At 44.6% G+C, this 13,389-nt stretch overlaps 1 protein-coding gene across 1 annotated transcript in view; it reads left to right on the top strand.

The window, feature by feature from the left end:
• The first annotated feature begins 1,577 nt into the window (after positions 1-1,577).
• Positions 1,578-13,389, top strand: part of LOC129334357 (paralemmin-2-like) — a 154,515-nt gene continuing 142,703 nt past the window's right edge. The window contains exon 1 of the mRNA XM_054986424.1: positions 1,578-1,696. Within this exon, the coding sequence (XP_054842399.1) occupies positions 1,652-1,696 (45 nt within the window). The 5' untranslated portion in view covers positions 1,578-1,651. The remainder of the gene's footprint in view (positions 1,697-13,389) is intronic.

Here is a 13,389-nt window from a genome sequence, read left to right as displayed (position 1 = left end):
GGGGTGTAATGCCATACAGTCTACCTTCCGAGCTGCCATTTTCTCCTGGGGATTAGTTGTAACTCCAAGAGATCTCCAGGCCCCACTTGGAGGTTGAAAACCCTTTGTCCCCCCCACCCAAATCAGAGCCAAGCTACAAGTGACGCCTGACACAGGTTGGACACTTGTCAGCTTCCCTCAAGTTTTGATGGGAAATGTAGGCATCCTGGTCTTGCAGCTGTAGTGGAGAGCCAAGCTGTAAAACCAGGACGCCTACATTTCCCATCAACACTTGAGGGAAGCTGACAAGTGTCCAACCTGTGTCAGGCGTCACTTGTAGCTTGGCTCTCAGTCTAGCCAAGTGCATCTGAGTGAGAAAGGAATGGCACCGAGGGGCTCCTTAACTCTTTCCTTTCCATCCTTTATCCGTTCAAAATCGCCCCTCTCATATGAGGACACAAACGTTGTCCCTCATTATTCCCCCATGGATGCAAAAGTGATCTATGACTTTCAGCAGGAAAATAACAGGCAGGTAAAAGGGCTTGAGAAGGCTCCTTCTGTGCATCCCTTTTTTCTGTTGATGCAGCCTGAGCCCAGATTTTCTTTAGGTTTTAAAATAATAAAAATCAGCACAAGGGGGGGGGATGAATCCTGGAAGGCAGAGTAAAAGGTGACTTGAGTCATTACAATCTGTGTGCTTGCATTGGAAAAAAAAACTTAGAAGGAATATATATATATATTGATTTTTTTCTGCCACAGATATTGGCATGGTTACAGATTTCACACCTGTACTCTTGTTATCAGCACAAGTTTCTCAGTTTCCATAATCCCTCCCCGCCCCTTTATAATTCAAAGCCACAAAGAATCGATTCATTTTTTTCAGTTTCATGCACAAAGTTCAATTTTTTTCTCCTTCTTTTTTCCTTTTTGTATCTTTCCCGCTTTTATTTTCTCTGTCTTTTCTTTTTTAATCTGTACGTGTTTTTAAATTCTTTAATCAAAAATAAAAAAGAGAGACGGGAATGTAGACGGATCCTGACCCTTTCGAAGCTTCCTCCTGCTTGCCGCATTGGCTGTAGTCGCCGGGGGGGGGGGGTGAAATCGCCCCTCTCCCTCCACCTGTCTTCCTCTCCCGGAGCCCTCTTGGAAGGCTGTGCCGTAGTAAACGTCTCCCCTCCCCTGTCCTCCCAGGCAGGTTCTGATTCCTCTGTGCCTTGCTGATGTCAAGCCTCCTTGCTGTGACCCAGCAGCCCAGAGGAGGAGCAAACACGCTGCGAAACGTCAAGGCACCAAAAAAAAAAGGAAGAAAAGCAATTGCAGCTATGCGAGCCGTCCCCTGGACTCAGCAGCTTCCAGGGCGCATAGATGGCTTGTATGACAGCAACGGCGCACCGAAGCTGCGATGAAATGCAGCTAGCAGCAACGTTGCAGCTGGGAGGCAGGAGGCAGGCAGGCAACGGTCCAGCCCTCGTGGCTGAAATGCTTTTGCCCTGAGACCGGCTGCAGAGTCTTTCCTCCTCGGAATCCTGCTGTGGCTTTTAATTCCAAAAGCTCTGTGGGCTTAACAGGAGCGGGCGACTCCCTTGGTGACTGCAGTGTCTTCTTCTTCTCTCCCCTCCCTCCTTCTGTCTCTTTTCATTTCTTCCTTCCCTGCATCCTTCCCTCTCCCAGGATGGCGGAGGCTGAACTGCACAAGGAAAGGCTACGAGCGATTGCAGTAAGTCCCCTTGGTTTTATTCTGCTCTTTTGTCCATGGGTGGGGGAATAGAGCAGAAGGCGCTGGGCACAGGAGCAGTTTAGACACTGGGAAGTTTTGCTGAGTTCACCTTTAATGATCTGTGTGTGCTCTCTTGCTTTTTGGAGTGGCGTTGCTCTTACAGTAAGGCATTGGTCCTTCAGGTTTGGATGGGTTTGCATTTTGCTGACAGTGGTTTGTGAAAAAGGAGAGTGCATCTTGGCACGCTTGAAAGACTAGCAGAAGAAGAGAAGGGATAAAGGATCGGAGAATAGGGTGCTCACTGAACATAAAAATTACAATTGTGTAAACTCCAGCTTGGCAGATGTTTGGGAAATAGAGTGGTGATGATCACTCAAAGGCCTTGCTTTCCTGATCAAGTAATAACTTGCACTGTTTCGCTGATTAAAGATTGTATCTGTTGCTTTTTTAATTTGAACCAAGTCAAATATAACAGGTATTGACGGTCTGTTAAATCGCGGATCTGTTTGACACTGAACCTAAACCTCGCTTGTCCATCTGACTGCTCTTCAGAAATATCAGGGCAGGGGAAGACATGCTTTTATCAGATTTGCAAGAGAGCTCTCCAATTGTATAACCTGCTGTAGGATCCATTCTCAAAACTGTTATATTTTCATATAGTGAACTGAGTAGAAGTTGGGTCTTTTGTCATGCGCACTTGAACTGTAAACGCTCTAACACGTGTCAGACTTGTGGTTCACCACATCCTAGTTTTTGATGAGGAATTGCTGGCATCTTTACCGCATAAAAAATACAGTTTTGACTGGTCCTTCATTCAAAACATCTTGGACACCATCACATATGGTTCAACAAAACAAAGTCTGGACTGATTTTGAATATGCAGTCATAATAAGGTGTCAACACATTCTGAGAAGAGAATAGGAAGAGGTATCAAAGTCAGATTCTTTGGGAGTTTTGAGGGTCCCATCTTTTTTAATACCATCTTCACTTTTAATTTGTGTATAGAGAATGTGGGCAAAAGAAATGTGACTGAAACCTAAAGGAAGATGAAAGTCCTAGGGCTAGAAAAAGGAAATCTCCAGACAAGTAGCCGAAATACTGTTTTCTCTCTTGGCATTGAACATACATTGTACACAAGACTTTTTTCCTGGGAAAAGAGGTGGTAGAACTCAGGACCGCACAATGATGTCACTTTGGGTCAGCTGGAACAAGGGGGGAGTTTTTAAAAGTTTAAATAGCCCTCGTTGAAAATGGGTACATGGCTGGTGGCCCTGCCCCCTGATCTCCAGACAGAGGGGAGTTTAGATTGCCCTCTGCGTGGAGGGCAATCTAAACTTCCCTCTGTCTGGAGATCAGGGGGCAGGGCAACCAGCCATGTGACCATTTTCAAGAGGTGCCGGAACTCCGTTCCACCGCGTTCCAGCTGAAAAAAAGCCCTGATTGTACAAATCACTAAGACTGCCATCAGAACTACAATGTACTATAAAGTAAGAATTTTACTCAGTATTTTGAAGCACTAAGTACCCCCCTCCCCAACATCCCTTTGTCTAGAACTGTTCCTATGGGGAAAAAAACCCTCTTGCCGTATAAATCCAGTACTCCCAAAGAACTATAACACTGTGCTTTCTACTCTCCCGATATAACCCTGTATGACCTTGTCCTTGAGGTAGCACACTGACATCCATCCGTAATGTGCAAAGCTTTCCCCGCTCTGCTTTGTAGAGCTGCCGTCTGCTTACTCAAGCAAATCTACAGACTCAAGAAAGGGCTGGGCTCAGTACGTGCCAACGTCTGTGCATCTCAGGTCTGAAGTGAGAAGGCAGAAAAAGGCTGTGGCTGCCTGGATTTTAGGAACTCTGCCAGAGCATTGCCAACGATCAACAGATGTTGTGTTTTTTACTATAGCTGGCCACAGATGGATTCTATATTTCCTTTGTAGACATAGGAACAGCTGCTGGCCTAGCTACTCTGGGAGGCTGTTTTGCTTAGGTCATTTAATCCACTAATATGTGCCTTTTATATTCAAAATATGCAGACCGACTCTCCATTTAAATCCTTTGAAACCATTCCCGGAAAGCATCAAATAGGTTGCACTGGTTAGGGGAATAGAAAATCTGATGATTTAAAAGTCTTTCATATTGGAGCCGTTAGGAAGTAGCTCAGTGGTTTTCTTCTAAAAAGTCAGCTCCAAGCCTTTCCAGACATATGTAAGCATTCTCTATACTTTGAATTAAAGGGTTTATCAATACACTTTAATAAATGGCTAACAAGTTACTCATAAGACTTAATGCACAAGCAGATAACCTAAGCAGATAAGAGTGCAATTGGCTGTTAGGAGCGCAGTTGGCTGTATGGTTGTGTTGGGTTCTTAATGCTAATGTAGAAACCTGGATTTGTAGAGTACCTGGGAGTGGACAGTCACAGATCTTCAAATACTAGAGCCATATTATTAAATTGATTATTAAAGTGGTAGGTCGAACGATGAGCTGCCCACGATTACATTATCTGTCATGTTGCACTGACAAGAGAGATAGATGTTTAATGTATGTACCAAACAGCTTGCATCACTGTTATTGTTTCAAGTGGAGCTAGAGAGTTTTTAGAATTGGTTTATTGTGATTTACAACCAACCAGGGGCGGCACCAGGGTTTCTGGCGCCCGCAGCTGCCCCTACGTGCCCATGCACGGAGTGCGTGCTCGCACCCCCGGACTGCGTGATGACATCACTGAATGTCACTGCGTGTGACGTCATCATGCAGCAAGCTGGCCCCATTGGCCAGCGGGCAGCTGGGACAGTGCATGGAGGCTGCATGTGCTCCCAGTCGGACACAGCGGGTGGCTGGGGAGGTTCCGCACGCTGCCCCGGATGCCTGCTGTGCCTGGCCCATGGTGGTGGCGTGGGGCAGGAAGGCTGGCAGGCTCCAGCAGCTGCAGGCCAGGCACACCAGCTCTGCAGCGCGTGCTCCCACTTCCGGTGCACCCTCTGGCGCCCCCTTCAGTGCCTCAGTGCTCGAGGTGGGGGCCCGACCTGCCTCGATGGGCACGCCGGCCCTGCAACCAACCCCATCCAACAGCTTGATATAGGCAGAAATAGGTTAAGATTATGTATAAGAGGAACAGTTTAACAGAGCATTCTACTGTCCTTAAATCCTAATCTTCTCCTATCTTGGGATACATTTTGTGAAGCATAAATCTTAGGGGTTGTATCCAGAGCTATGTCCACTGAATGTAGTTGTGAGCTACCTACAGCAAGTCTCTGAAGAGCGGTATATACATTTTCTAAACAAACAGTGTCTCTTCCTCCAATGGAAGACCCGTTCAAGTCGCTGAAAGCCTCCATCCTGAGGCAAGAAAAATTTCCTTCAGCTTAAGGTATAATACATGATAGTGACTTCAATCTACTCTCCACTGACTCGCTTCTGCTAATTCTTCCTCCAGTGGAAGAAGAATTACTTTGTGAGAGGAAGGCTTAGTAGAAGAGAGTTACTAGATCCAACCTCAGTGTATTTTTCAAAAGTGCAAAATATGAATAAAATGGACACATTCAGAAATATGTGAATTATGTAGATGGGCTTAATGGAGAGCCAAGATTGTATGTGCTCCCTGTTAACTGTAACCCATAGTTGCTTAACATTTGGTAGAATGATCCTCTGCTGGGCCATGTTAAAAGGACTTCTAAAAGGAGCTCAGATTAAGGGGTCTCTCGAAATATTGATCTGCAGACATCTACATGATTTGGACTATATAAGAGATAAAATCATTCACAACTAGAGATGGGCACGAAAAGAAAAAGAAAAAAAACCCGAACATGATGTTCATTGTTCATTGCCATCCACGAACAGGGACTCATGAACTACCACGAACATGGCCCTGTTTACGAACTTGTTCATGATTGGCTGTTCGTGGGGGCCAGCAGGCTCTCCTCCAGCCATCATCCAAGTCAAGATCCCTACTGCACCACTCCCAGAAACCTGACCTGTGCAGGCACCAGGAAAGGTACCAATAATAAAGAATAGCTTGGCCCAGAGCCTGGCAGAAGCCCTTGAACTTGAAGGGGTAGATCCCTATTCCACCGCATACAAAGAAAATTCAAGCTCCATTGCACTCTATCAAAATGCCAACAGCAACTGTCTCTCTCTGTCTCCACTTTCTGCAAAGTCAGAGCTGGGAGCCCCCCTCCACCCTGGTCTTTGCTCCTTTGTTGTAACAAATTTGGAGCTCCACACTTGAAAGGAAGACCTGCCTATCAAGCTAAATTGGGCTTAGATTGGGGTTTCCAGGGCAACAGCAGGAGTTCAGACAGAGTTCAGACAATCCCTGCCTAAGTTGCCAAGGGAATTGATTGCAGGTGCCAGACTGTCTAGCTTGATGAACAGCAAACAGCAACAAATGAGGCTTGCAACAACCACTTGTTCATTTAGAATGGGGCCTCACAAACAGCTTCGCAAACAGCAGATTGGGCTGTTCGTGGCTTTTTTTGGTTCGTATTGCTGTTCGTGCCCATCTCTATTCACAACATGCTTATCATATACATTGAGTCATAACAAAAGTTGTGTTTCAATAAATGTATGATGAGAAGTAGTGAACAAGCTAGCACCTTGTGCATGTAGGACCTAAGATGCGTAGGACTTTGTCAATCAAAATCAGACTGTTAAATTATGTCTAGAAATGAAAAGGAAATCTAGGTGTGGAGCAATGGTGTTGTATTGCTGATCAGCCCTCCAATAGGCACGAGTCTTTTGCGTTGGTGGTTATAGGCTCAGTCACTGGAGATATTAAAGACTTCACAAGTCATTGTTCATTATTGTTAGTTCTGCTGCAGGGTGAAAAACATAAGATTGTTTACCACACACAATGTAGAGTAAGCCAGCCGTTTCTTTCAGGGGCATCTTGCACAAGGAACGTTGTGTGAACGAGGCAGGTGGAAGTGGTGATAATGCAGGGAGGGATGAGGGGAAAGGGCAACAGCTGCGGGAGCCACATGGGCAGAAGTGGTAGCATTGACGGTGGGTGGGCTGACATGTATGTGGCCAGCTGAGCAAGCGAGAAGAGGGAAGGAGGAGATCCCCCCCCTCGGTGAGTCTCAGGGGTCCCCTTGACGTGCTGGCCATCTCGCTCCTGAAGGGTCAGAGGACAGCTTATCGTAACTTACTCATGAATATTGACCAGGACGAAGAAATATTGAAACGAGCAGAATTATTAGCTGGCAGGCTCGTTGCCAACTGACTGGAGTCTTTAGCTCCCTGGAGTTTCAGCCGTCCTTCCGGAATCTTCGGCTCTTTGGAGCTTCAGATAGAAGACGCCTGCTGTTCTCTATTGCCGTCCACCTTGCATTTACCTATAGGATTTAACACCTGAGGTTTTCAAACAATTGTGTACTTTGTTGGATACCCATAAACAGTAAACAAAGGGAGAGTATCATGGTAATCTACAAATAAACAAAAAATAACAAGCCGTGAAATCTAACTAATGAGTGTCTCTATTGTAAATCAATCAAATTAAAGTAACATTATAATCAAATTAAGCAAGATAAACAGAGAATATATATACACACAGTGTAGGTGATTACAGAAGGCAAAGCATCATATATAAATAATTAAAATGTAATTCAACAGGATTTCCTATACAGTATTAAAGTGCTATGTGCCTAGAATTGACCAGAGGTCTAAACAGTAATCACCAAAGTCCCAGTAAGTTTGGATGAAACAATGCCAGAAAGTCTTCAGTGCAGTAAGTTTCTATTGGAGAAACAGTGTATATGATCTCATATGAAGACAGTGTTAGGCAGCAATGAAGAATGGATACACAACTGCGACGGGAAGCCAGTAATCTGCCCGTTTCACCTCTTCATCCTGGCAATCGTTATATCACAGGACATGCATATACACCTCCACTAGTCATTCGATATTCTTTTAGCCTTTAGCATCTGCCTTCCATTTTGGCAAGTGTTTCATCCAAACTTACTGGGACTTTGGTAGAGATAGAGGGGTCCCTATATTAGATTACTAACCTAAATCTTACTGCCCTTCACTATGAATTATTTTGTAACTACAAATGCCGCAATTCTCTCATATCAAAAGGTGGAAACCTTTAGAATAAGCAAATTACAGGTTATGTCAAGAGAGACCAAGTTCACCATGCCAAAAACATTTTGCTCGTTATTTCTCAAACTGCTATCTTACATTCTTTGTGTATGTTAATAAATCTTGAGTTTTGGGTTACAAACACCCACATGTTCCAATCGAGAAAATGTTACTAACTTTATCTCACCCAGTATTGATGCCTTTGTCCTTTCTACCATTCTGAAGAGCATACATTGATTTTTGGAGGTGAGATGTTAAGTCACTAGAAACTAGATGACAGCAGAATACTTACATTACATTTCTTAACCGAAGTGTCCCCAAAGTATGAGTTTCCTTTAGTAATTATTGTCCACCTAGGGCTCCTAGGTCCCCCTAGCAATTGGGGGAGGGGCAGGAACTTACTAGGGCACATGAACCCATCCTCACTGTATGATGACATCATTTCTGGTATAATCTTGAAGCAACAACGTTGCACCAGGACCAATTCTTTAACAATTGGTCAAAAACATAGCCAAAAATGCTGTGTTTTGGCCAATTATTAAAGAATTAGCCACAGCACAATGCCTTTGCTTCCAGGGCCTGCCAGAAGTGGTATGTGAGAGCCACTTTGGTGTAGTGGTTAAGAGCGCAGGACTCTAATTTGGAGAACCGGGTTTGATTCCTCCACTTGAAGCCAGCTGGGTGACCTTGGGTCAGTCACAGCTTCTAGATTTCTCAGTCCCACCCACCTCACAGGGTGTTTTGTTGTGGGGATAATAACATGCTTTGTAAACCACTCTGAATGGGTGTTAAGTCATCCTAAAGGGCGGTATATAAATCGAACATTATTATTATTTATTATGATGTCATCACACAGCACTTCCCCATTTCACCAACCTGCCTCCCTTGTAAATCAGCTGGTGATTGACGGGCAGAGGCATAAATTTCCAGGAGACTGTCCATCATAAGTGGGCACCTGGCTTGACTATGTCCTCACAGTCCATCTGTCCCCACAGGTCTTCCAGAGCAATTATGGAAGGACTTTGAACTAAATTGTATGAAGAGGCAGGATCTATTGGTTTTCTCTGTTGCCTGTTTTTATATATCCAAGTGTTATTTTATCAGTGCTGTTCTTTGTAATATAATTTTATTGGATCTATAATTTTCAATTTTTGATGGTTAGCTGCCTCCAGGACCCATGAGGCTGAAAGGAAGCATATATCTCAAATAAATAATGTTCTGGTGATTTTTAGGGTGGATGTTAGTCTCTGTAGAAAGGAGCAGGGCTTTTTTTCCAGGAAAAGAGGTGGTGGGACTCAGGGCCAAGCTACACATGACGAATGACACTTGAACAGCAAGTGGATTGAGTGGAGGGCAAGTGAACAGGGAGAAATACACTTGCCGTTCAAGTGTCATTCGTCATGTGTAGCTTGGCCCTCAGTGGTGGAACTCAGGACTGCACAATGACGTCACTTCCAGTCAGCTGGAGCAAGGGGGGTGTTTTTTAAAGTTTAAATCGCCCTTGGCGAAAATGGTCACATGGCTAGGGGCCCTGCCCCCTCATCTCCAGACAGAGGGGAGTGTAGATTTCCCTCTGCACCGCTGGAACAGTGCAGAGGGCGATCGAAACTCCCCTCTGCCTGGAGATCAGGGGGCGGGGCCACCAGCCATGTGGTGCCAGAACTCCGTTCCACTGCTTTCCAGCTGAAAAAAAGCCCTGGAAAGGAGTCTTTCTGATCTATAGTGCAATCCTAAACAGAGTTGTATCCCACTAAGCCCTTCACACTAAGCCTAGTGTGCTTAGTGGGAATAATCAGAATATTGTCTCCATAACTAATTGTAGTAGTTGTTGTTGTTTTTAAAGAAGCTACTGACTGGATGCTCCAGCAGGGGGGAAAAAACAAATTTCTTGGAATAAATTGTTTCTTTTAAAAAGCCTCAACTGCTGAGGAAGATGGGTTGGAGTGAGGGAGGATTCCCTCCTTCCTCATTCAAAGGACAATTCCACATTACAGAAACGTACTACAGTTACCCTCACTTGTACACACACAGGGTTTCCCAATGGCTCTGCCCTCCCTCCACTGTCTCCCTGTTCTTTCATGGTTACTGTTCCATTTTTTCCTATAGGTTGATTTGTTGTAATGTTGTGCTTTCATTCAGAATAGAAGTGCAGTCTCCGTGCTGTGCAATGGACTTTGTGCTACTGTCTTATGATCTCAGGATGATCTGTGCTTCGGTTTCGGTTGTCAACTTCCAAACTGCTTGCTACAGTTGCCGTTATGAATAAGAAACTGGTGGTGTTATATTGTTATGAACAGATACCATATACCTGTTGTCATGACATGATAGTAGTAATTGGCACAAACTGGAGGGAAAATGTAGACGAATTACTTCTGCTAACTTGTGTAAACAGATTGGGAGGATGATTCATGAGGAGCAGGATCATGAGTGGTTCGAAAAAGTAGAAGTGGATGATTTGGCATGAATGTACATATATAGGTGGATAGACCCCCCACCACCACCACCACTACCCCACCACCTCACACACAAACTCAAGACTTTCACACTCCTTGCCACTCAGACAGGTAAAGGCCAGGAGTCCATCACCCATCAAACACCAGCTGTCTAGCCTCCACTACAGCAATAATAATAATAACATCAATAATAACATTCGATTTATATACTGCCCTTCAGGATAACTTAATGCCCACTCAGAGCGGTTTACAAAGTATGCCATTATTATCCCCACAACAAAACACCCTGTGAGGTGAGCGGGGCTGAGAGAGCTCCGAGAAAGCTGTGACTGACTCAAGGCCACCCAGCTGGCTTTAAGTGGAGGAGTGGGGAATCAAACCCGGCTCTCCAGATTAGAGTCCTGCTGCTCTTATCCGTTACACCAAACTGGCTCTCAAGCCAGCAGAGACCCCCCCCAACCCAAATCCTCCTAGGGTTCCCCCTTTCCTTTTCCAGAGGGTCTGCCAGACAGGCAGCCAATTCCCTGTTTTTTCCTTCCCTCGCCCAGCTACTGCCCAGGGTTATTGGGAAAAGGGAATTCAGAGGTTACTTTCCCTCAATATACACTAATGCCATTTAATGCACTGGGCCCTTTCCACGTGACCAGAGCGTTTGTGTGTATGTCTTATTTCGCCTCAGCTAACAACTTCAGGCCAGCCAGGGTTAAACAGAAGAAAAATAAACTGTTTTTTTTCTTTCAAATAAAATTTAAAACTTTTTTAAAAAGTAACAGAACAGATTAACAGCCAGCTAACTTTCTGCTGCCTCTGATGTATGGATCCTCTGTTTTAATTCTGTTTGCACCTAATGCTGGGAAAGCAACGATTTAACTGTAGAGAATGACCCCAGTTTGGAACTGCCCCAGGAGACCACGGGGCAGTAAGCCAATTGGGTACTAAGTCAATTGATGGGGCCTTTCCTGCCCTGTTGAGTATTCAAGAGGACTCACAACCCTGGTACATAAACAGAATCTGAGGCTTTGGGTGTTGTTCGTGTAGCTATCTGTTCCACAGTAAAACCAGGTGCAAACTTGGATACTGTTGCTGTTCATAAGTTAGTATGAGTTCCAGGGGATGTTTCAGGGTTTCATACAGGATGGGGCAAAATCCATAGCAAGTTGATAGGATGGCATGCATTTTGTTATATTAAAGATCACATTGCACATATGAGTCTCTTCCTTTCCTCAACGGCACCTTTTGAGCTGTTGGATAAATCAGAAACAATTTTTGAAAAATTAACTTTGAAATGTTGGACTCTGTTGTATTTCTGTCTCAAGGACTTTGCTCCCTTGTAACAAATGTGGAGCTTGAACTTGAAAGGAAGACCTGCCTATCAAGCTAAATTGGGCTTAGATTGGGGTTTCTAGGGCAACAGCGGGAGTTCAGACAGAGTTCAGACAATCCCTGCCGAAGTTGCCGAGGGAATTGATTGCAGGTGCCAGACTGTCTGGCTTGACAAACAGCAATGAACAGCAACAAATGAGGCTTGCAATGACCACCTGTTCGTTTAGAATGGGGCCTCACAAACAGCTTGTTCGCGAACAGCAGATTGGGCTGTTTGTAGCTTTTTTTTGTTTGTATTGCTGATCGTGCCCATCTCTAGTTGGGACCCAGAGATCTCCCATAATTACAATTGATCTCCAAACTATAGAGATGAAAATGGCTGCTTCGTTGGGAGGTGGAGATCTCCCATAATTACAACAGCTCTCCAACTATGTGATGAAAATGGTTGCTTCGGAGGGTGGACTGTATTGTGTTATACCTTGCGGTGGTCCCTCCTCTTCCCAAACCCTGCCCTACCCACAATCCATCCCCAGACCTCCAGGAATTTGCAACAGATTTGAAGTCTATAGGATATAGAGTTGCCAATCTCCAGGTAGAACCCGGGAACTCCTGGAATTACGGAGATCAGTTTCCCTACAGTAAATAGCAGATTCAGAGACTCTTTTATGAGGGGAGTTGGAATCCTCATGAGAGGCAAGATGCCTTATGCGTGTTGGCTCAGTCAGGCCCCATCCTCTTGGCTCAGCTAAGCCACTGCCAATTTGCAGTGAACTGAACAGGCTCATTTCTTCTGCCCCAAGTGGGCCCATGGTCAGACTTCCACCCCCAATGTAAAAGAATTCTCTAGTTTGCTCCTTGCCAATCCTACTTTGAGATAATGGCCATCAACCACTTGATCACATGAACATGGCATTGCACCAGAGGAGCGGGAGTAATATATAATCCAACAACATGCCTTAAAAATTCATTATTTTAATGGGTGCACAGCTGTTGAACTGAATTTGGAAAATGCCACAACATCAATAATAAACAGCAACTGATGTGTCATGCTTCAGTGGAATCTATTTACCTAAGCAGTATATGACACGTTACCATAACATCCTTGAGTAGAAAAATACATTTACTCTTGAAGGCTGTGAACTAATTTTCATAGTTTTACAAGGGAGGACTTAAAAATGTAAAGCATCTAAAAGGTTTCCCCAAGGCAGCACGCAAGATCTGAAATATGGTGTGGAACACAGTTCTCCAAAAGGCAGCATATCAACCCTTGATCCTAGTTCTGTTCCTAGAGAACAAAGAAATGTGCATTGTTAGCTGCTGAAATACTTCTGACTGGCCAATGGGAAGGGTGGTATTCCAGCAATTCACCACGTAGAGCAGTAGTTTTAAAAATATCTAAAAGCTCAGCAAAATGCTCTCCTGATATAGGCCCGTTGGTTAGAGTTTGGCTCATATGTAAGCAGGCTAAAATGGTGGATTTTATGAGACAGAGTTTGCTCTTAGGTGTAGGTTGACCATCTCAGAGCCAAGCTACAAGTGACGCCTGACACAGGTTGGACACTCGTCAGCTTCCCTCAAGTTTTGATGGGAAATGTAGGCATCCTAGTCTTGCAGCTGTAATGGAGAGCCAAGCTGTAAAACCAGGATGCCTACATTTCCCATCAAAACTTGAGGTAAGCTGACAAGTGTCCAACCTATGTAAGGCATCACTTGTAGCTTGGCTCTCAGGAGACTTTGGATGTCTCTGTCTGTCTTTTTGTGAGAAGGCAGGCTAGTGTAGTGAATGCTTTAGGAAGAGATTGCAGCTGTATCAAAGCCCAGTTTCTGAGAGAAA

The sequence above is a fragment of the Eublepharis macularius genome, chromosome 8, assembly GCF_028583425.1.
Source record: "Eublepharis macularius isolate TG4126 chromosome 8, MPM_Emac_v1.0, whole genome shotgun sequence".
Taxonomy (NCBI): domain Eukaryota; kingdom Metazoa; phylum Chordata; class Lepidosauria; order Squamata; family Eublepharidae; genus Eublepharis; species Eublepharis macularius.
This window is presented reverse-complemented; position numbering and strand designations above follow the sequence as displayed.